Source organism: Gorilla gorilla, chromosome 19 (assembly GCF_029281585.2).
Source record: "Gorilla gorilla gorilla isolate KB3781 chromosome 19, NHGRI_mGorGor1-v2.1_pri, whole genome shotgun sequence".
NCBI classification, from domain to species: Eukaryota; Metazoa; Chordata; class Mammalia; order Primates; family Hominidae; genus Gorilla; species Gorilla gorilla.
In genome coordinates, this window is record NC_073243.2 from 66,173,533 (window position 1) to 66,198,659 (window position 25,127).

Consider the following 25,127-nt stretch of genomic DNA (forward strand, 5'->3'; position numbering starts at 1 on the left):
AACAGATAATCTACAAATGAAGCAAAATATTGAGTATGTCACTTGGTGTCAAGTGCAGAACAGAAAAATAAAGCAGAGAAGGGAGATAGGAAGCAATAAGAGGGGTTGGTTTTTATGTAAAATGATAACTGAGACGATCACTTAAAGTACACACCTGTTTAAGGTGAGAGAAAAACTTTGCAGGTAGAAGGAGCAGCATGTGCTATGTGATGACATTGACATGTGCCCGCTGAGTTTGAAGAAAAACAAGCAGGTATGTGTTGTGGGAGCAGAGTTTGGGGGAAGGGGATGTAGTCAATGGGATCAGAGAGGTCACAGGGGTTAGCACACTGTGAGGACCGTGGCTTTTAATGGGGCCATCATTCCCTTAGAGGATTGAGATAAGAGGAATGACCTGGCCTGGCTTTTGTCATAAAAGATTCACTGTAGCTATAGAGTTTGAGTTTAGATTATAGGGAGGCAAAGTAGAGAGAAGTGGTCAGGTTCAAAATGTAGAAAAAGCAGGAATTGCTGACAGATTGAATGTAAGGTAGACATGAAGCAGAGAAATAAAAGATGAAGTCATGATTTTTTACCTGAACAGGTAGAACGTACATTACATTTATAGTTGATATTTTAAAATGATTAACTTAAAACCAGAAATAAGTGGAGAAATTCTTTTGAAAACACGTGCTACTGAATAATATTCTTAGAGAACACATTAAAATTTGTGTATATATATATGTAGTTACTATTTTATACATACACATAACAAAATACATAATTTTGATTAATATGAATAGACAGCAAGATAAAACAATTAATTGATTGAACTGTGGATCATTTGATGTGGAAAAGAGATGCCAGCTTTGACAAAGAAATTTATTAAACATACATTGGGAAATTGTACCAGTTGAGGTCCTAGCAAGAAAAAGATGGCTCACTCAATGAATTTAATTGAAGATATTTTAATGAAAGGGCTATTTACAGAGATATGGATAAAGTTAAGGGGACCAACAAATATGGTGAAGCAGCAACATGGAAACTAGCCAGAGTTGGTGCCCCGTTCAGTAATAATTTCCTCCGCCTTGCCATTAGGAGTGGTAATGGCAGGGCGGAGGAAATTATTACTGAATGGGGTACAAGCTATAGCCATTGAGAAGACTGTAGGAGCTGTGGACATAGAGGAAAGTAGCCAGGAACAGAACCATGGTGAAGAAGGGAGGAAGTGGGACAAGGGAAATAAAAAATCTGTTCTTTTTCTCCTGTCCTTCTGTTTCTTTCTGGTCCCTCCTATCGGCCTAGGGTAGTCACAATACATAAGATCTACGGTAATGCAGTCCATGGAGTTCAGCCAAGAGGGAAGAAAGGGGAAGAAATTGAATATACAGTGACAAATTAAGAATATAGAGCACAGAATTTCACATTATTTAAGGAAGATCTGAAGGTCAACACAAATGAGGAAGGCTCTATGAAATACCAGTAAAATAAACTACAGATTATATGTCTATGTTGTTATCACAGAAAACTCAGCTGCAACCACCCGTTTTCTCACTTAGTCTGTACTGAAAAGCTCAGATTCTGGGAGAATAACCTTCATGACCTGGCTTGAATCAAGGACTCACATTTGTCAGGGGAAGGTGCTGGAAGGACCCAGTAATTGGAGCCCAATTCTAATCATGTGGAGTTAGTTAGGAAGGGAGTGTGTTTCAAAGAAAGGGGTTATATAATATTTAATAATCAACGTAAGGCTCTCTCCTGCAACATTGAAATATTTATATATTAACAAATAAAAATCAGGTAAGTTTCTCTAAATGGATACCAATATTTCAGAATATAGGAATGTTGTTTAATTCACTTCTCAATTGCAATAAAGTCAAAGCTTGATATTTGTTTTTTTGAGATTTTCTCTCCCTTTTTGTCTGACCAAAATCTTTATGCCTAATTCCAGGTTTTTAAAACTGTTTTTATGATTTGAAAAGTTTACAAAAGTCTTAAGAAGAGAAGAAGAATGGATCAGTGTACAATAATTGTCACTGCTGGGGAGAAACAAAACAACAGATAAAGTCTTGAACTGTGGAGTTTTGTAAATCGCTAAGGTAAAAATAATTATAAAGAGGAAACCCCTTTAACCCAATTTATGCATCTTAATTCACTCAGAGACCATAATAATAATAATCTCATTTATAATCGTGTGTAATTTCATTTCCAGAATTTCACTGAATTTCTTGCTAAAGAGGTGGAGAAAATCAGCTTTGAGACTCCAAGTTGATAATGGCCTCTTTGTTGGTGACAATATCCACCCCCTCTTTCTGAGACAACTAGTCATGAGATTTGGCTTTGGAAGTGTAAGGTTAAAAAGGGACACAATTTTAAGAAGGAAATTAAAATTCATCAGTTCAGTATTGGCAAATTATTAACCCTTTTTCATGTTGCTTATGCATTAATTGATCTGGTGATCAGACATGTAAAAATTTTTGATGTGAAGAAATGAGAGTTTGAAAATATATGTATACTTCTTACTAAAATAGAAAATACAGCACTTCAGTAAGGAGCACAGGCAACTTTGGAGCCAAGAGACTCATGATAAGAGGTAGTTCTGTCACATGAAAGCTATGTAAAATTTTTGTGTTAATAAGCTCTCTATCCTAGAGTGTAAAAAGGAGACAATATTGGCCTTACAAACATGTGGTGAGGTTTAAGTGAGACATCTATGGAGCACAGAGCACAGGACTCAGCACAGGGCTATCATTAGATACTATAGAATGAATATTACTCACACTCTAAGGTAAAAAACACAAGTCAATAATTATAAGAACCAACTTTACTCACACTTTAAGGTAAATGATGCACGTTAACAATTATAATTCACTATGATAATCATGCAGTAATAATATGCATAGTGATATACATATATACTCTAGGGGTACAGAGGAGGGAATTCTAGATGAAGCTGGAGGATTCCTGGAAGAGGTTCATTCATTCATTTATTCATTCAACAAATATTTATAGAATCCCTACTTTGTTCCAGGCTTATAAGATTCAGTGTTAAATCCTATAGGGAAGGTCATTGCTCTTGTGGTGCCTTCTGCTGTATCAGAAAAAAGTAAAAAATAAACATACAAGTTCATTTAGGAAAGAAGCACTAAATGGAAATAAAACAGATAAAAACATAATGAGGAGAAGGAAGTGAGGAAAGTTAAATTGAAGAGCATGTCAGTTATATATTTTTTTCTCTACAGATCCACTCTTCATCCTTTGCCTTGTCCTAGACATATGAACAAACCTCTGAGCTATGGGGCTTCTATTGGGTTAGTCCAGAAGGAAACCCCAGCAAGAAGTTGGAGGGAGGGGAACGAATGAAGAGAAGTTTTTCACCTTGAGATTAAAATCTGTGCCTAATCATGTTAAGCTAGATAGAAGTTCATTAGGGAATCTTTTATTCTAGTGGTCTATAACTGTTATGGTCATTAAAATAATGCAACAGATGTTAAAAAGGAATTCAACAAGATTTAAAAATTATACTTAATTAAAATGCACACACACATACACGCACACACTTCTTACCTCTTATAGTGCTATTCTTTAAGATATAATCTGTATTTATATCTTCAAATATCTCTGCTTCAAACAAATAGAATAATAATGTTAAGATAGTAGAAGTATTCTGAGACTATTCATTATAAGACAAATTAATATTTTTCAAATGTAAACCAATAAAATTTAAGAAGATAACAAAATAAAAATATATAATTCATAGAAAGATAAAATATATTTATCTGTGCATGATAGAATTACACATCAATTAAACAAAAAATAAATAAAAATAAGATACTGCAAAGCATAGAATTTTTCCCCTTTTCTGTTCAGTTGCTAAACTGCAGGCTTTAAAGAGTGTCTGTATATAGTAGGTATCCAATGAATATTTATTTTTATTTTATTTTTTTGAGAAGGAGTCTGGCTCACTCTGTCTCCCAAGCTGAAGTGCAGTGGCATGATTTCAGCCCACTGCAGGCTCTGCCTCCCGGGTTCAAGCGATGCTCCTGCCTCAGCCTCCTGAGTAGCTGGCTACAGGCGCCCACCACCACACCAGGTAAATTTTTTATATTTTTAGTAGAGACGGGGTTTCACCGTGTTAGCCAGGACGGTCTTAATCTCCTGACCTCGTGATCCTCCTGCCTCGGCCTTCCAAAGTGCTGGGATTACAGGCGTGAGCTACTGCGCCAGGACGAATATTTGTAGAAAGTATGAATGAATGAAGATAATTTAGTAAAATACTTAGTTATAATACTAAAATATAAAAGAAACCCTGAAATTTTATTTTATAAAAAATAACCCTCACAAAATTAGAATTTACACCAGATGCAAATATGTTCATAATAATGACCAATACAAAAATACTTTCAAGAAAGCATCATAGTGTAACTAGAAAATATTTAATAGTTATATTACTAAGAAATAGAAATTCTATTAAGAAAAAATAAAACAATAATTAATTAAATGAGAAGTCATAGCAAGGGGTAAATCAAGAAGGAAAACAGAACATTCATTCACCTCCACTTCAGAATTAAGTTCCGTAAAATAACAGAAATTATACATTTTAAAGAAATAGTACAAACCCCTGAGAAAAATAATAACAATTTCCCCGCACCTGTAATTTCAAGACCTTCTAGGAACAGAGAAAGTAAATGTTATGAAATTTTTGGAAAAAAAATGTAATAAAAAACAAAATAATAAAAACAGGAAAAATCCTATAAGAAAAAAGCACTGCAAAGGTAAATCTTTTCCAGAGGTTAACATTACTTCATATTCAATGAACAGATGAAAAAAGTTGCATAGAGGCACTCTGGGGCAATTTTCAAAGCATTTACTTGAAAACTGGGTTCAGAATAGCTGGACTCATTGGGCCTTTGAGAAATTAATAAAACACAAAGCAAAAAAAAGTTTGACTTGGCCAACAAAATTAAAGATTGGTTATTTTTAAAAAGACAAAGGAAATGGATAAGCTCATTCCATTCTCTTTAAAAAGACAAAGAGAAAAGAAACAACATTGGAAACCATCATTCTCAGCAAACTATCGCAAGGACAAAAAACCAAACACCACATGTTCTCACTCATAGGTGGGAACTGAACAATGAGAATACTTGGACTCATTAATGGGAACATCACACACTGGGGCCTGTCATGGGGTCGGGGGAAGGGGCAGGGATAGCATTAGGAGATATACCTGATGTAAATGACGAGTTAATGGATGCAGCACACAAACATGGCACATGTATACATATGTAACAAACCTGCACGTTGTGCACATGTTCCCTAGAACTTAAAGTATAATAAAAAATAAAATAAAATAAAATAAATTAAAAATTAAAAAAAGAAACAACATTGGGAATAAGATAAAGAACAAAGATGAAGAGAGGGGAGTTTTGTTGTTGCTGTTAAAGAGAATATAGTATACAAATTTACACTCACTGTTTAAAAGCTTGGAAAATTGGGGAATTTTCTGATGTAATATACAGTATCAAACAATTCAATAGCACTATCAGATAGCCCAACAATTGTAGAATAATCAAAAAGCTGGCAAAGATACTCAAATGAACACATTTATGTGTTTCTAAACATAAACTAAACTTTGACAGCTATATCACTTACATGGAATAAACAGTTATAGAGCACAGAAGAAAATAAAGCTTTCAGATCTCAGTCTGTGAAAAGCAGCATAACCAAAGCTGGCCAAAAATAGCAAATAATAAAAATATGATCATCAGCATTATCATCATCTAACAGCATATCGAATTAATATGATAGTCTAATGTGATTATATAAGATTTATGCCTGTAAAGAAAATATTAATCATGTTTATTATAATCTATTACATTAGCAGATTAAAAGAGAAAAAACAATCATCTTGACATACGTAAAATTATTAATAATATGTATCAATTTATTTTCTCATTAAAACACTTCTTAACAAGCAAGAAGAAATCTACCTTAATATGATGAAGGCTACCTTACTAGTAACCTATAGCAAATGCCATAAAATCAGAACAGTTACTATTACATATCATTATAACAGTGTCAGCTAACATTATAACTGTTACTATTCAGCATTTAATTGAAATTGTTTGCCAGTGTAGTATGTCAAGAAAAGTGTATTATAAAAATTGTTAAGAAAGAGAACAAACATATAGTTGATAGATGACATGATTATTTACTGACACTACCAAAGAGAATAAACTAAAATACCGTATTAGATACAGTTTAATAATTCCCTACTACAGGTATATGCAAGGACAAAGTCAGTAGTAAAAAAACAATTTTTCTATAACCAAAAATAGCCAGTTGGAAAGCACAATGATAAAATGTCTCTTTTTTAAAAAGTCAGAACACATATCAAATACCTAGCAACAAATCTGAACAAAAAATTTCCAAGACTTATATTAAAAAACTATACAATAGGCTGGGCATGGTGGCTCATGCTTGTAATCTCAGCACTTTGGGAGGCCTCGGTGGGCGGATCACGAGGTCAGGAGATCAAGACCATCCTGGCTAACACGGTGAAACCAGGTCTCTACTAAAAATACAAATAATTAGCCGGGTGTGGTGGTGGGCACCCGTGGTACTCGGGAGGCTGAGGCAAGAGAATGGCGTGAACCCGGGAGGCAGAGCTTGCAGTGAGCCGAGATTGCACCACTGCACTCCAGCCTGGGTGACAGACCGAGACTCCATCGCAAAAAAAAAAATAAAAAATAGAATAAATAAATAAATAAATAAAAAATAACTATGCAATAGATTACCTTGTATTTAGATACATTGGTAAGATAGGTAGAGAGACAGATAAATGGAGAGATTTACATTTTAAGATGTACTAATTTAAGGTTATGACTATGTTAATTATTTATCAATTAATGCATAAATTTAATGTAATTCCAAACAAAATTCCAGCTATATTGTTTAAAATAATTTGATAAACTTATTCCCAAATTAATATGAAGGAGAAAATAGGAACAAAAGTATCCAAGAATTTTAGCTGTGTGCAGTGGCTCACGCCTATAAACCCGTAACTTTGGGAGGCCAAGGTGGGAGGATTGCTTCAGCTCAGGAGTTTAAGACCAGTCTGGGAAATACAGGGCAGGGCAACACCATCTCTAAAAAAAAAAAAAAAAAAAAAGAAGAGAGAGAGAGAGAATAGTTGAATAATTGTGGGAATATTTTAAACAGACATGGAAAGTAAAGTCAGCTTCCATTGACTCAAATTTATCAGTCTTTTACATATGGCTTCTTTTCATTCTTTGCAAGGAATTCATTACTCTAAAATTACATGCATGGTGAAAGTTTTATATGTAAAATATATTGAAAATAAAACATACATATGTATCATATATGATCCTATAGTAAAAGTAGGTAACTCACAAATGAATAACTATAAGAAACTCAATGAACATGTGAAATCTGTTTATTCTTATTAATAATTGTGAAAATGAAATTAAAACTCCAATGGCCTATCATTTTTTTCTTGCTCATTTTAAATTGGAAAAAGTTGTTAATATCTGATTTTGGGGCAAGCGTATGAAACAAGTAATCTCATGTGGTCTAAGAAGAAATATATATTCCTACAGTCTTTGGAGGGCAATTTGATAGTTACTACCAAAAGCAAATTTACCCATGAATTGAGTAATTATCTTTACCTCCAATATTTTTTCTCCATATCTATATTCATAACTACACATAGATATAATAAGGATATTAATTGTAACACAGTTTGTTTTAGCACAAAAGAATAAAACCTCAAATGTGCATTAGTAAAGGAGATGTTAAGTAAATTATGGTATATCCATTCTACAAAACAAATGCAGGCATTAAAGAAAAGGATGCTATAAATTATCTCGTGCTAATATCTTCAAGATATACTTTGAAACCTTAAATCCAAATGCTGGTACAATAAATATATTAAGAGATTAGTTATGTAAAATAATAGAAATCAATATATGCATGTTAGAGTCAAGAAAGATAGGCATGTGCCAGCAAAATGAAGATGAGTTGATGGACTACTTTAAGGTTTTTCTTTTTAAATCTTGTATTCTTCAAATGTTTGACAATAATATGTATCATTTAGCGCTGATACAAGAAGGAAGAAATAGGGAAAAAATATCTATTTTGCTTTTGAATAGAGACTCAATATTGAAAGAAGATAGTTCTTCCTAAAATGTCTCTATGTGCAATGCAAACTAAATGCCTTAACTACAAAGACAAGTGCCAAAATTTGTCAAAAATAATTCTACATGTATATGAAAAAAAAATCATGTTTAATATGTATGTATGCAGACACATGAAGAGAAATACAGATGTTGGGATTGGGCCACCATATATTAAAACTATTAAAATTGTATAGTATTGTTAGTCTTTATATAGGCAGGTCAATGGAAAAAATTCTGAAAAGTAAATATCTATCAATCTTTTAAAGTGGCATAGTTTTTTCCAGTGTTTGCTTTTATAAACATTTCCCTTTCATGATTTTTAGTATTTACATTATAATACTAAATCATCTTAAATTCACTTTAGGAAATAACATGATATTATATTCTACCTTCTTTTTCCCTGGAATAGTTAACCATCCTAGGACCATTTGCTATACAACATATCCTTTGCTCATTGATGTGAAATGACAATTTGGAGCTATGATTAACACTAAAGTGTGTTTCTGGTATTTATTTATTTATTTAGAGACAGGGTCTCACTCTGTCACCCAGGTTGGAATGCAGTGACGCGATCTTGGCTCACTGCAACCTCAGCCTACTGGGTTTAAACTATTCTCATGCCTCAGCCCCCCGAGTAGCTGGGATTACAGGAGCACGCCACCACGCATGGCTCATTTTTTTTGTATTTTTAGTAGAGACAGGGTTTCACCATGTTGGCCAGGCTGGTCTTGAACTCCTAACCTCAAGTGATCTCTCTGCCTCAGCCTCCCAAAGTGCTGGGATTCACAGGCGTGAGCCACTGCACCCGGCCTGGTTTTGACTCTTTTGCATTGCCTTATCTGTCTCTTTCTCTGCTCAGTGCTACCCTAAGCAATTCTAATACTTTGGACATTTTTTCATTGTTTTCATTTTTAAGCCATAGCTTTTGAACTGTTAAAAATGATTTATTAATCCAGTTAAACTTTAAAAACATTTTGTTGCTTTTGTCTGCATGGAGAAAACTAATAACACTTTTTTTTGTTGTTTGTTTTAAAGTAAGTAAGTTGCTTTATTGGTTACCAGGAATGACTGTATATTGCTGGTGAGTTGTTTGGTTTGGTTGGATTGCTTTCTTTTTTTTCTTTTTTTAAAGTTTTACTTTAAGTTCTGGGATACAGGTGCAGAAGGTTCAGGTTGTTACGTAGGTACACATGTGCCATGGTGGTTTGCTGCACCTATCAACCTGTCATCTAGGTTTTAAGCCCCTCATGCATTAAGTATTTGTCCTAATGCTCTCCCTCCCCTTGCCTTCCAACCCTCAACAGGACCTGCTGTGTAATGTTCCCCTCCCTGTGTCCATGGAATCACCAAATTTTGTTTGAAACTTAAAATCAATTTTGGAAGGAGCACCATATTTATAATATTGAGACTTTACGGACAAAGTATATAGCTAATTTATTTAAATGTTTTTTATGTCTTTTATCAAAATAAAGGTATCTTAAACTATGGATCTCAGACATTTCTTGTTAAATTTATTATTGTGTAGTTTTCATTTTTAGTTGCAATTGTGAAAAAAATCATTGTTCTCTATATTGCCTTAATGGTTATTGCTGATGCTTAGGAAAAATGTTAATTTTTGCATGTTTACTAAAGTAACCAAAAGTTGATACCAACTTCCCAACTTCTATTATTAGTTATGATGGTTATCCAGTTGATTATTTTGGGTTTTCAGGAGACAATATTATCAATTAAAAATACCATGCGTTGTAGAAATGGTGGATATGAGCGTATTGTTCTGACTTTAACAGCTTTAATGTTTCATATTAAGCATGATGTTGATGTGGCTTTCCAGATAGATAATCAGATTTGCCTGTGCACAAGACACAGAAAGACTGTGAGGTTGTCAATGAGGAAGTTTTTTTTTCACTGTTCCTTACCACTGCCTTCTTCAACAGATGTTCTTATTTTATTTCCTTACACGTGTAATATGTTTGTAACATATTACTCTGTCCTACTAAGAGGGTCAAAATGTCTTATCCCTTAAATCTTTAAGTTTCACTGAGATTTTCCAATAAACCATCAAACTTCAAGTCACCGATCTATCTTTTTTGTTTCATTTCACGTGTGCTAGTATCTGCTGCATGGAGATTTTATTTTAGATGCATATTAATCTTCTGCTGCTGCCTTGCAATTTGATCTTAAGCAGAGTATTAAAGGAGACACGGAACATTTCAGAAGATGCACAATTCTTGTACATATTGAACAGCACCCATTACAACTACTGATGAGACATTCTCCTGAAATTAATTCATAATTGATATTCTCTAATGAGTCCTCAGAAATCAGATTCCTGTAAAATACTAGGCATTTTGACATCATGAACATCTAATGACACAGAGTCAACATGATGGTAGTCTTATTTCTAAGATGTCTTTGAAATAAACACTCGCATTTAGCTCGCTAGATTTTAGCTTGAGATAGTTTATCAACAAACCGATACAAAGACAAAATAAGAAGAGATTATTCTGAAGTTTCAAGATTCTCTCTGTCTCTTCTTCTGTCATTGATTCCATTCTTTTACTGCTTTCACTTTGTCTCAATCTTCTTGAGAGTTCATTCTTCCTCCAAAGAAAACTTAAATTTCATATTCTAAACAACTTTAAGTCAACACTCTGAAAAGTAAATAAACATGACTTTCTATATTGCTGACAACTTTAAGTTAATGCATTGATATAATATACACATTCTCAAATTTTTAAGAAAATGTATTTTTTGAGATTTTGAATAAATAAAATATGGCCTAGAAGCTATACTTGGAACAACCAATGACTTGTGATCTTTTTAAGACATTTCTTGGTTCTATTTTGAGATCTTGTTTTTCAGTGATTCTGTCATATCAGTTTAGTACAAACCTTGAAACTCAGAAAAACTTTTACTAAAATAACTGCCTGGTCATGAGTAAGATTAAGTTGCAATAGAACAAACAGAGAGATTGGCTAAAAGAAAAGCAAAACTTACTTAAACTCAGCATAACATTTTAGATGGTATATTTTTACATTATTATAAAATTTAAAATTTATGTTAAAATATACATTGTCACACTCATGACTGAAAATAGAGGGATTGAGGAAGCATGCAGAATGGGAGAAAAGTAGGGAAACATCTTTGGTCTAATAAAGAAAAGCTGCCTGAGTAATCGGGTCTTTCTTGGGCAGAACTGTGCTTTGGGCAATGTTTGTTTTTATCCATTCCCGTGGCTTCCTTCTGCCCTCAGCACCTGGTATCCTTATCTGACCTCTTGGCTTTCCAAAGTAGAGAAAGGTCTCTATTTTGACAGATCAGAGCTCTATATTTTCATATTTTTCCTATCTCTTACCATTAAAATTTGGCCATCCATATTTATTCTTAGGGTTCTGGTATATGATTAGTTGAAAACAGATGGTGCCTGAGTCAAGACATAGCTCCGTGAAAAAAGGAGATTTAGCACAGGCTATGGTAAGGAGAATGGTAAGGAAATCTTACAGAATTGCAACTGAGTTAGGCCTAATGGCTCGTTTCTGCTTCCCTCTGCTCTTTCCTCTGTTCTCTGCTTCCTTTCTCAGCCTCTGTTAACCCCTCAGGAAGGCATCCAATTGTCTTCCTTTGTCTTTATCCTTGCTTCCTTCATTGTTAATTGGCTTCATCATTGTTTAATTTTTCAGAAAAACACCTTGATTAGCCCCACTCATTTTTTTTTCCTCATGATAGCTCACTAGTTGCCAGCCTGACACACACATTCCCTCCTTGAGTGCCTGCCCCTTCTCCATAAAATGTGGCTACAGCTGACAGGAACCCAGGGGATCTGGGACTCTTGGCAGGGCAAGATTTCCTTTGAAGAGGCTGTGGGCAGGGAGGCAATGCTTGTATCTGAAACAGATGTTTTGGGACATTCGGGAGTCTTGAAGCTCTTCAGACGCCGGGGCTGCCCTGCTGAGTGACTGGTGGGTTTGGCAGCACATTTTGCTTCCATTAGCTAATCCAGTGGGTTTCAGAGATGCAGAGGGAATAAGAGGAAATGGATAATGCTTTCCTCAGCATCAGTACTACACTTGTAAGTTTCCCTTAAGAATGTTCCCCTCTTCTGAAATGGTAATGACATTCTGACGAGAGATTCCAAGACGTCTTAACTTCCTAGCGTGGTGTCGTTAAACACTGACCGGCACACACATCCCTTAATGTGTTTTATTGATTATGTAACTTATCTAAAAAGATAGGTCAGCTCAGGCGAGGCCTCCCTCACACACTTTTCTTTCAATATTGGTGGCTGATAGATCTGCTTGCATGTGTATTGATACGAATGGCCTTGGAAAGAAAGAAATCCCGTCCCCTGTTTAAAAAACTCTGCAAGAATTAACAAGGATAAGTGTAAGGAGGTCAGTTGTCTGTCCCCAGGTGCAGAACCTTAATCTGAAAAGCCCCAAGCAGCTGGTTACCTAGGATTACACAGACCTGGTAGCTTTTGCTCTCTGCCTCTCTTTCTAGTACACACGCGCACGCACACGCACAGGCACACTTTCCCTGATACTTTTGACATTTATTTTCCATTGGCAAACTTTACTTTCTTTTGGACATTTGGTTTTGCACTTGAATTGTTGGCATGCATAGTCAGCTTGTCGCCTTTTCTCCATCTGTAACGTTATTCAAACAGGCGTTCAGACAATGTCTTCATGAGTTTAAGATGTTTGTTTCTTTTGGACCAACACACACTCGCTAGTTCAGTCTTGCTCTCTCCCCTCTCTCCCCTGTCTTTCATGCAAACATACACCGAGTCCTTCTCCACGTGTACCAATGAATGTCTCCTCCGAGGGCTCTTGAGTTCAATGTCACGCTGGGCAGAAGTAGAGCAAGAGTAACGAGCATGTGTGGAGAGCGGACGGGGAGAGACCCTTTCTGGCCAACAGAGGGCAGCCGAGGGGAGGCGCTGGGGCGCGAGGGCTGAGCCGAGCTGAGCCTCGCCTAGCTCCGGCAGCCTCAGCTTCAGCACCAGCCGCACCGGAGCCCGGACCGCAGCCACTAAGGGCAGCGGCGGCGGCGGGAGCCAGGCGCGCAGCTAGCAGCGGCGCGGTAGGGAAGCAGCAGCCGCCGCCGCCGCCGCCGCCGCCGCCGCGACGGGCAGCTGGGCTCGCCGGCAGCCGGCTCGGGCCCCTACCCTCTCGGCTACGTGTCCCCGGCGCCGGGCGGCCGGCGAGTCTGGAGCCCGCGCCGTCGCCGGCCGCGTCCTCCGGGCATGGAAGGAGGCGGCAAGCCCAACTCTTCGTCTAACAGCCGGGACGATGGCAACAGCGTCTTCCCCGCCAAGGCGTCCGCGACGGGCGCGGGGCCGGCCGCGGCCGAGAAGCGCCTGGGCACCCCGCCGGGGGGCGGCGGGGCCGGCGCGAAGGAGCATGGCAACTCCGTGTGCTTCAAGGTGGACGGCAGCGGCGGCGGCGGCGGCGGCGAGGAGCCGGCGGGGGGCTTCGAAGACGCCGAGGGGCCCCGGCGGCAGTACGGCTTCATGCAGAGGCAGTTCACCTCCATGCTGCAGCCCGGGGTCAACAAATTCTCCCTCCGCATGTTTGGGAGCCAGAAGGCGGTGGAAAAGGAGCAGGAAAGGGTTAAAACTGCAGGCTTCTGGATTATCCACCCTTACAGTGATTTCAGGTGAGGGCTCCCGGTCGCCGCCCCACCCTCCCTTCAGGCGCGCCCTCAAACGCGCTTCCCCGCCCTTGGGTCGGGGGCGTCCCGGGGACTCGGAGGGCGGGCGGGGGGTGGCGCTGCCGGCGGCGTCGGCTCGGGCTAAGCAGGCTCCACTCGGCGCCTCCGGGTAGTTTCCACCCAGGAGGGGCTCGGAGGATGTGCTCCTGTTGCCCGGGAATCCCGGACGGGCTCTCCTCCTTGGCCTCCTGAACTTCGGGGACAGATCAGGGAAGGATGGAGGCCACGGTAACCCTCCTGGGAGGAGGCGAAGTTGTACCAGGGAAACTTTTACTTCAGAGAGGAGAGCGTGAGGAAGCGGGCAGCCACCCTTCCTCGCGCGGCTCCTTCAAGTGTGGTCTCAACCAGGAGGGAAAAGGAGGCTTCTGGGGCTCAGGAGAAGACTGGGTAACCGGAGACAGCGATTCACAAGCCCGAGCAGTTCCTCCGCGCTCGCCCCTGGGGAGTGTGTTTAGTCTGTTTTTCTTTATAGGCGCTGGGTATCCTCGCTGTGTTTACTCAGAAACAGCGGCCGGCAGGCAAGAGAAGGGCAATTTGCACTTGGATAGTCCCTGACGTGAGGTCTCACCAAAGCCAGGCGCTTCCAGGCAGGGCAGGAGCGTGGCAGGAAGCCTCTAGTTCCTGAAACAGAGAGAGGGGGCGTTGACAGAGCCCCTTTCTGAAATAGAGCGGCACCCTTTCTTGACCTTGACTGCAAGTCTATTTCAAAAATCTTTTTCACGTCCCCCAGCTCGGGAAGAAGGACAGGAAAGCTGTCAGCAGGAAAACTCCGCTTTGGAGAATTAAAATTAAGATGTTTTCTGATCTTATTTGTCGCCCAAGTATTCGTTCGGTGATAAGCATGTTTAGAGATTGTCAAATGAAGGTCGTGTAGTAGATCCTCTTAGTGGCGTGTGCACGATTATCTTAGCTCCTGAACAAGGCTGGACTTCCCATTTTAAAATCCAGAACTAGTAACTCCTAATAACTCAGGGTGATATTTATTTATTTGGCCGAACTCTGTCGAAAAGAAAAGAAGAATCAACTGAAGGAGTATGTGCATATACTAAGCATTCTTTATTGGATAAATATAGCAATGTAAAGCAGCCTTGGAGTTAGTTTAGAAACTAAGGGAAATTGTCACCAACTACATGCCTTAACGGGAACTGTCCACAGTTCTGAATGACATTAGCTGTGAAAAATCCACAGTCCCGCCACACAAAGGCTCAGAGTGACGGTCTTTGCCTTCTTTGAGATATTTATCGTCTCAGAAATCAGTAGCCTCCGTGATCTATGCATAGAGTGAATGGATTTTAGAAAGTGTATAATTTTAAGGTACTTATTTGTAAAAACACACAGCAAAGTCCAAAGGAGAACTTATAAAACCTAATGACGTTTATAGTCTAGAGAACATTAAGAGTTTGATTGAAAGAACGTTCATTAAAAAATTTTAAAAAAAGAAAATGTTCATATTAAAAAGATGTAATAAATAATCAAACCTGTTTCCTCCAGTAGGAAGATAGGGAAGCAAACTTATAAATGACCCTGTTCTAAGATGTATAAGGTTGTCATGTTCTTTAGAATTTTAAAGGTGGGAATCAAGTATAGAATATTATCTTTTCCTCAGTCCCCAATGGAAATATATTTCACCTCATTTTAAAATTTTTAAATGAAAATAATTTACATGAAAAAAGTCTCCAGTCTTAATAGCAAAAATAAATGTGGTATTTCCAGAAATGTACCAGGTTCAATATTAACGTGCAAAAATGCTGAACTTTTAACATTTAATTTCACTCAATAAAATGATTACATATGATGCTTTTATTTCTTCAGCAATGTGAAAAGGACTATCCCTTATCAAAATGATACCACACATCAAGTAATTAAACTTTTTCCCACTTGCTAAATGAAAACATAGGGCCACTTTTCAGGAATTAGAATAGCATGTGAAAGTCTTTTGAATGAATGGAATTACAGGATTCTCCTTATTTTCCCAAGGAAATCTTCTGAGACAAAATATCTCTTTAATAAAAACATTGTTACTGAACAAAGGAACAAATTGAAATCAGGTGATGATTTAATTTTATTATCCATTTCAAAGAAATGGGAAATGATTAAAAACTGAGCTAATACTCTAAATTCCAGTGTGGAGTAGTTTGGAATATTTGACTTTTCCCTTGTATAAATGGAAAAAAGAAAATGGCAGGCACAAAGTAAGCAATTATCATTATTTAGATCTTTTTAAACTGAAAGATATCTGAAAAAATAGATTTTAAAACATAATTACAATATACACTGGTGTTCTAAAGCAAACTGGAAAAATAATCATGTACTTGTTTACATTCAGAATATATTTACATCTTATTATTTCATTTTTTTTGTATGATCTCAAAACCAATATAAGATTTTCTAAAATCTATAATGTCAAGATAATGTAATGAAAGAACAAAAATAGGAAAGACAAAATTCTAGCAGTAGTTTTTTTCTACAGGGAAAGGAATGTGTGAGTAATTTTCGACAGATACTAGAAATTTTTGCGGTCATGATCTAGCCTTTACTTTAGGCCCTTTCCTGAAGGATTATTTCAGGGAGGTGCTTTACTACAATTCCTAAAATGTCAAACTTAAGTTCATTAATCATTTAACAACTGAGCAAGTGACACTTAAGAGTAATTTCTATGAAAAGTGGGGAGATATTACAAATGAAGATATCCAGAGGATTCTTTTCCTTGACACTTTTAATAAGCCTTTACATGGCCAGAGAAGTTTACTATGTTCTTACTCCAGGGCATGTCGTGACTTTAACACTGTTTCTAGTTTCCCTTCTCACGATAATTTTTAAGACTGATAGCTTTCTACTTTACTTACCTCAAGGGAAAAGGCTGTGCTCCCACTGAGACTTTCAGAGAGCTAGCTAGTGCCTCTTTTCCCCACCAGAGCCCAAGAGTGCTATTGCTGTGTCTGGCAGGTAGTTTTCTCTACCCCTGGCGTAAGTAGGGCAGAGGTGCTGTATTTACCTTTTTCCTCAGCAGAGGATGACGATAGAAACCTTCAGAGAGTAAAAAACAGTCCAATAGTATAGGTACTGTTTGAAATAACTGGGTGGAAGCTACAGAATTTAGTAAACACAACAAGCTCATGTTTTTGTTTATGCTGTGGTATATAAGCACCCAAACTAGGGAAAATAGGGATAGTTACTTAAAAACAAATGTAGCTCGATTTTTCTGTAGTGACAGTATGGTCTTAGTCTTATTGAATTTCATGTGAACAACACACAGACACATTTAATTTGGAGGTTAAATATGATTTTTAAAAATTCATGGTGATTTTATATTAATTAGCTAGAATTTTACTAAGGTTTAAAAGTGATGCTTGGCAAGCATTGTGCTTCCATAGCCAATTGATAGTTATGATATAATCATTTAAATAGATTGAAAGAATATTTAGAATACTTTTGTGGATGATTTTTATTATGCAAGCAATTTATCTTGGAAGAATTTATCACCAGACTATTTGCCATTTTAGGGATTCTGTCATTATTTTGTTCCATCATGCTTACAAAAAGGGACTTTTAAAAAGAATGCTCCTTTCCATATGTATTGCCAGCCAACATCTTGCTCCTCATAACGGAGGCAGTTTTGTATCTTGACTTCTTATTTTTTTCAATTTCTTTTCATCATTAGTATGAGTGTGTGAAAAGCTTATTTTGTTGTAAGTACTCAAGGACTCTAGAGATGGGAGTTACTTCCTGAAGATACCGTCACTTCCGTTCTTCCATCTCTGCTTTGAATTGCAGCCACAACTGTACTGATATCAGAGATCACTGATGTGTTCATTAAGGAAGGGAGGCTTCACCCATATTATACAGTTCATAATAGAGAGAACATTTGCTTCCAGGAGCTTCTCACAAGAAAACAATTCAACCTTCTAGGGTTTAAAGACGAATTAGCCTACTGTTATGTTATCTTTGTGCTGAACACACTCTGTATCTGCCAGCAATGCTTATTTTATTTGCTTTTCATATCAACATAGCCAAAATTAACCATAAGAATTTATTTTTTTTCTATGTTAGGTGAACCTTTTTGTGCTTTAAGTTCAATTACATTTTTCTTAGTGGCTCTAGCAACTGTTAGACACAACATGAAATTTCTTCAAAGATTTAAACGTGTGAATTTATTTAGTTACTTTTTCTTAGTATACATGTAAGTTATACAACTTTAAATTTTAGCAAATGTTTCACTGTTGCATTTAGTAGATATTATGATTTATACTATTAAAATATTTTATAAGATAGTTTTCATTTTTTTCTGAGCAACTTTCCCTTTAAACCTCCTTCGGGGTATGATTATAAATTGAGAATCAGTAAAGAGGTACACTTTACTAATCATATTTAATTATGTGGACTTGGGTTTATGAACGTGCCTGTTGAATAATGAAAGAAATTTAAATGCACTAGAAAGATATATTACTTATTATTTGTATCATAGGTTCATTTAAGAAAATTATATTCAGCTATATCTGCTTGATCAAAAACCACAAACCAAAACAACATCACCACCACAAAGCAAGATAAATAGTATTTGTAATTCTGCATTATTATACTCAATGCACCTATGTCCTATAGTGAGCAGGAAACCAGCAGAATGCATTTAGTATGATTTTCAGGTGATAATCTTATCATTCTGAATATAATTCTTGTGTTTAGCAGATAATTCACTTCATTATTTAGAAACAACAATTGGGCTCCGGAAAAGAACTTTCAAATAGAGTCTCTTGTAAGTACAGTGCAAATTATTGCAGATCATTAGCACTACATGAAGAGTACTGAGCATTTGCAGGGTCTGTGACAAATTTTCATTTTATCATTTTGTGTAAAGGAGTAACAAACTATGAATTAGGCTGACACTATATATTTTAGTTGTAGAAATAGTGATAAAGAAAAAAGTCTGCATGCACTATGAAAATTATATTTTCTCTAAGTACTTTTCTTCTAAAAATAATTTTCTTTGTGAAGGCATCTGGATGTACAACTTACCATTAATTTTACAGGAAAAAAAAAATCAGGATTCCTGGTGCATCCTGGAATTTTATGTTTTTGCAAAATAAACCTTCATGGCTCTGTTAATTCTATTTGTATATATGTGCTACAGAAACTATTCAAGGGACTTTGTAGAAGAATATATATAGAAGTAAAGAATATATATAGAAGTTGATTATTTTTGAGTTGAGTGTTTATCTGACACATTTCACCCAACTTTGATAAGATTGATTTCATGACTCTTTGAAGTTATGTTAGTTAATTTTCTCATAGTATTTTTCTATTTTGTCTAATAGTTGACCACGCAGTTAAAGCAAGGAAGCAACATTACTCATGCTTTAAATTTACAACTTATAATTTTATTTATATAAACCTAATTTTATTTTCAGGTCACTAGCTGTAACTCTAAAAACATAAGGCTAATTTTACATACATACAAAGTTAGTAAATATTTACAAATTTTAGACTATCAGCTTTGTTGTATACAGTTATTCAGTATTAAAAAAAAAGTGCCGAAACAAACATCTTCGCACCTTACTCTTCATTGTTTTGGCTAAAGTTCAGGGAATGGAATGACTGCCTATGAACATTGTAGAGATTCTATACATATTGATTTGACCAATTAATACTGCCTCCAGTTTACAGATTTCTTAAAATGACACGAATAACGTAGGTTCTCCAAGGTTGACATTCCTGTTATGATATTTACAGGCTGTTTTAGGACAGAAAGTGTAACCTGTCCTCCATTTCATTCAACATAGAGTGACAAGAGTGATCTTTAAAAAGCAAATCTAATAATATTGTTATGCTCTTTAAAATCCTTTAGTAACTTCCCATTACTGTTAGACTACATTGGACAAACTTTCTATGAGCTTCAAGACCCTGCATAATTTCAGCCGATATATGCAGCCTCATCACATGCCACTCATTCCAGCTCTGTGTTCCAGCCACTTGGGTAAATTTTTAGCTCCTAGAACAACCTGAGTTCTCTCCCGCAACTAAGATTTTAATGTGACATTACCCCCAAGCTTGAAGTACTCTTTTCACTTTTTATCACTCCACATAACTAGTTTCTACTCATCTTTTAGATTTCCATTTAATCATTGTGCACACACTTATTTTTCTATCTAGGCTTTCTGTTCAGCAGAATTTATAATTATTTTTGTATGTGCCCTTTCCCTGGAATTTAAGCCATGCTACCTTATGAATCTTACTCAGTTTTACATTCCCAATGTTGTAAAAATGCACATAATAGACTTTTCTTGCCAAACTTTCTTAGAGGCTTCATTTTTTTTTCTTCAACTTTTATTTTAACTTCAGGGGTAAATGTGTGGGATGTGCAGGTTTGTTAAATAGGTAAACATGTGCCATGGTAGTTTGCTGCACAGATCATCCCATCACCTAATTATTACATCCAGATATGGTTTATTTTTAACAGCTTTTTTGAGACAAAATTCATATACCATACAATTCACCCATTTAAAGTAAGCAATTCAATATTTTCTAGTAAGTTCACAGTTATGCAGCCATCACCACAATCAATTTTAGAATATTTTGTCATCCTAAGGAGAAACCCCATATGCATTAGCACTCACTTTCTCTCCTCTCCCACCCTCCCGCTCAGCCTTAAGCAACCACTAATCCTCTCTCTGTCTCTGTAGATTTTTGCTTATTCTGAATATTTTATATCAGTGGAGTCATGCAATATATAGTATTTTTTTTATTGGCTTCTTTCACTTAGCATAGTGTTTTTTCAAGGTTCATTCATGCTGTTACCTGTGTCAGTACTTTATTCATTTCCTTGCTGAATAACATTCCATTTTATGGATATACTACCTTTAATTTATTCATTTATCAGTTGATGGACATCTGAGTTGTTTCTGCTTTTTGGTTATTGTAAATACTGCTGATATGAATATTCTCGTACAAGTTTTTGCGCAGAGATGTTTTCATTTGTCTTTGGAGTGAAATTTCTAGGTCATCATAACAGACCTGTAATAAATATTTATTGACTGAATGGACAAAGAATTATTCTCCAACCAGGTCATGAGCACATTTAATCTTAGAGTTAATAAATTCAGATGAAAGCAATGAAAGCTCTTATTTTTTCCTACAGTAATACCTGGCATCTCCTTCCCACTGGCACCTGCAAGTATGTGCCCCAACTATTACATTTCCCTGCCCAATACACAGATGAATAAATGAAACTGCAGAGAAGTTATGTAGCGTGAACATGGTGACATAGATAGATAGTAAGAACTGGGCCAGGAATTCAGTTCTTGTGAATATTAATTTTGTCACTTCAACTCTTTTACATAATAAGAAACAAGGCTGCCAGTATAAATAATTCTCCAAACCTTCTGGGAAATGTGATGGATTGAACCTAATCATTTATACTTCCTCCCTCTTGAAGTCACTCCAAAATAATATGAAAAAGCACAGACACATTGGTAAGTAGAAGAAAGAGGAGACATCAGAGAATATAGATCTCGAGAACATTTGTAAAATAGGAAGTTAATGGACAAATTATTCCACTTCCACAATCCTTCACCCATTGAAATCCAGAAGAATTCAGGACTTGGAAATGCCGGTTATGAAATAGTTCCAGGAAAGCCAGACTGAAAACAGAATTAAATAAGGGTTTCCTTAGTGAATACAGAACTCCCTGTGCTGACATTAGGATGCTTGGAGCCAGGCCAATTTTTCTCACTCAGGAAACTGGAGAAAATACCTCCAAAGGGAGACATTTCAAAGTCTTCAGATAAAAAATCATGTTTATTGCCTAATCACTCTGCAAAAATTCCCGCATGTGTACATTGAGGCTGTAATTATATTTTTGGTATGGCATTGGTTAGTATGGAACTGAAAGTAAAAGATAACCAGACATTTGAGAAAAGTCTCATGAGGGAAGACTAAATCAAGCAGAGAAAGACTAAATCAAGCAGAGAAAGACTAAATCAAACAGCCAAAGAAGGTCCAGAGGGATGGCATAAGGAGAAATGACAGTATTATAAAAAATACTCCACAAATGATATCTTCATAAATATTTTATCTGCACAATAAGAACATGTTGCTATGAAAAAAAATAGTAAGAAATTTAAAAAACAGCTCTTGGATGAAATGTGTTAGCAGATAAAGTCTAGGAAGCCTGTCAGAATTAGAACAAAAAGACAAAAGGGAATAGGAAATATAAGAAAATATAGCAAAACCAAGAACTAATTTATAAGGTCAAAATCTACCATAAGGTATTCTAGAATGATAAAAAAGAGTGAAAAGGGACATATGGAATTAATAGAGACATTTTTGATAAAATTTTCCAGATAGCAGCAACTGAAATGTCTGTTCTGAGGAACTTATGGAATACTTAGCATCATGAAAGAAAAAGACTGTCCAAGGATCATTACACAGAAGCTTTACAACACCATTGAATAAGCAACAAACAAACAAATGACTAAGACTTTTCAAAGAAAAAGTTACATATCAAGAAGTGGGAATAATACTTTAAGGTAAATGACGATGTAACAAAGTCTGCAAAATTCTGAGAGAAAGTAGTCTCCATAAGAAATCCATACCTTGCCATAATATAAAATTTAAATAAAGATATTCAGAAATTAAGAACTCTAGTATTAACTACCCATGTACCCTGTCTTAGAAAGTTATTAGGTGACATGTTCCTGCAAAACAAGAAATTACACCAAACAACATGAAGACATAGAAGCTAGGAAATGGGCTCTAACACAGAGAAACCTGAAGTCCCAGGAGTACTCCAAAATAGCTAGCCTTGAAAGAAACCAGTCCAGACTGGGGTGGGAAAGCAAAGCGTTCTGGAGGAAGGCCTTCAGGGTAGGAAAAACAAATAGAAGGATATCAGCATTTGATAAATAATGTTACTAGGTGTTCCAGAGATCATTTGGAACAATATATTGATGACTTTCATATAAATATTTGTAGAGTACATTGGAGACAAGTAAATAAACAAAAGACCTTTATTAACTCCAGAATGATCTAAAGGTGTCTAAAAAAGGGAAAAGAATCACAGTTCCTTGCTTGGTTCAACAGTACCTAATGGTTATTTGGTCATAATAATGTAAACAAGTTGACTGTTTTAAATAAAGATTGTGATGCAATTATTCTAGGTTGGTGGGAGGGCAGGAGAAACGTAAATGTGGTTTGGGTGATGTCAGAAAGCTAAGTCCTTGTCTTCCACAGTTGGCAGCTAATGAATAGTATTTAAAATTGATAAATTAATTTGTCTTTGAAATATGAACTAAACACTAAAAGAAACAATTATGGTGGTTGAATTTGGAAAGTGATATGTAGGGTAAAAGGAAAAGGGAGAGGCTTATATGTTCTCCTTATAATCCTTGATGCTGTTTTGCTTAAAAAAAAAAAAAGACTATGGGCATATATTATTTTGAGGTAACAATATTAGGAACTGTTTGGGTCAGAATCTGAGCTTCACCACCTTAGTAACTGGACCTTAATTTTCTCAATTATAATAGGAAAAAAATATATATATATGTAAAATTCATGGGGTATATAGTATATATAGTGTGTATATATACTGTATATGCTATATAAACATTTATATATATGTAGTGCTTAGAAGTTATGCTCTGCATTTAATGCTATTTAAGAGTTAGTTGTTTGTATGAGTGTAAAATTAAAACAGAATTAAGGCATGTTAGTTGTTTGAAAAATTAAATATTCTCTAAGTACATACTCTAACCGTTTCCATAATTCCTGAAGAAAAAAATATATGAAGGAACGGCCATGTAAATGGTTTGCTGCTATTTCCTTTTTACCTTCATGCAATCCCTGGCAGCAGAAGCCCTGATGTGCAATGCCATATTTTATGTATGCTGTGTGAAATTGGTCTAGTCATGAGGCAGTTAGCACTGGAAAACTTTTTTTTTTTTTTGAGATGGAGTTTCGTTCTTGTTGCCCAGGCTGGAGTGCAATGGCACGATGTTGGCTCACCGCAACCTCTGCCTCCTGTGTTCAAGCGATTCTCCTGCCTCAGCCTCCCAAGTAGCTGGGATTACAGGCATGTGCCACCACGCCCAGCTAATTTTGTATTTTTGTTAGAGATGGGTTTCTCCATGTTGGTCAGGCTGATCTCAAACTCCTGACCTCGGGTGATCCGCCCGGCTCGGCCTCCTAAAGTGCTGGCGTTACAGGCATGAGACACTGCTTCCGGCCGGAAAACTTTTAATACATCCTGTTTCTGCAAAATTTTCCAGTTTAATCTCTTTAGTTGGTATAGAATGCTACAGTATTGAACATTTGGAAATAGCTTTTAGGGAAAATTATAATGGCATTCATTGGGTTGCCTGTGCTACTTTCTGTTCATCTTTATTTTCATCAGAAAATGGCATAGTTAAACCATTTGGGATGTTATTTCAAATCAGTTAAGTATTATATATGAGGCAAATAAGATGAGTTATAACCTGATAAATCTTTCATTTTCTTTTTTATTGTCATGTTTAACAGTCTAAAAATTGTTATTTAGAAATATAATTATTTCTAGTTAGGAACGTAAAAGAATTTGAGAAATACTATAAATTTGGCAGAATTAAAAGAAATCTTTGTGATATCATTTCTAGAGCAGTTGTCACTTATACCCTTGCAGAATGTTTTAGCCTTATTTTATTAAAAAGACAATGCACCTTATTAAAATTTACACTACCTAGGTTGTTTGAGGAACATGAGCAGAGACTGAAAAAATGAATATAGAAAGTTACTTGATTAGTTTTTTTGTTTATTTGTTTTTTGAGACAGAGTCTTGCTTTGTTACACAGGGTGGAGTGCAGTGGCATGATCGCGGCTCACTGCATCCTCTGCCTCCTGGGTTCAAGCAATTCTCTTTCCTCAGCTTCCAGAGTAACTAGAATTACAGGCATGCACCACCACACCTAGCTAGTTTTTGTGTTTTTAGTAGAGATGGGGTTTTACCATGTTGGTCAAGCTGGTCTTGAGCTCCTGACCTCAAGCAATCCACCCACCTTGGCCTACCAAAGTGCTGGGTTTACAGGCGTGAGCCACCGTGCCTGGCCTATTTGATTAGTTTTTAAAGGGAGAACAACTGTTCCTTATTTTTCCTATAGAAGAGTCATTCTTTGTTTAAATAGTATTTTTTAAAAGTTGTCTCTTTTTCTAAACAATAAATTTGATATTTACCCTGAATATCCATGTAAGTGAATTAGAATGAAAAGTTTGGAC

The 25,127-nt window shown here is 36.3% G+C and overlaps 1 protein-coding gene across 1 annotated transcript in view; it reads left to right on the forward strand.

The window, feature by feature from the left end:
- The first annotated feature begins 13,186 nt into the window (after positions 1–13,186).
- Positions 13,187–25,127, forward strand: part of HCN1 (hyperpolarization activated cyclic nucleotide gated potassium channel 1) — a 432,634-nt gene continuing 420,693 nt past the window's right edge. The window contains exon 1 of the mRNA XM_004058880.5: positions 13,187–13,835. Coding sequence (XP_004058928.2) covers positions 13,423–13,835 — 413 coding nt within the window. The 5' untranslated portion in view covers positions 13,187–13,422. The remainder of the gene's footprint in view (positions 13,836–25,127) is intronic.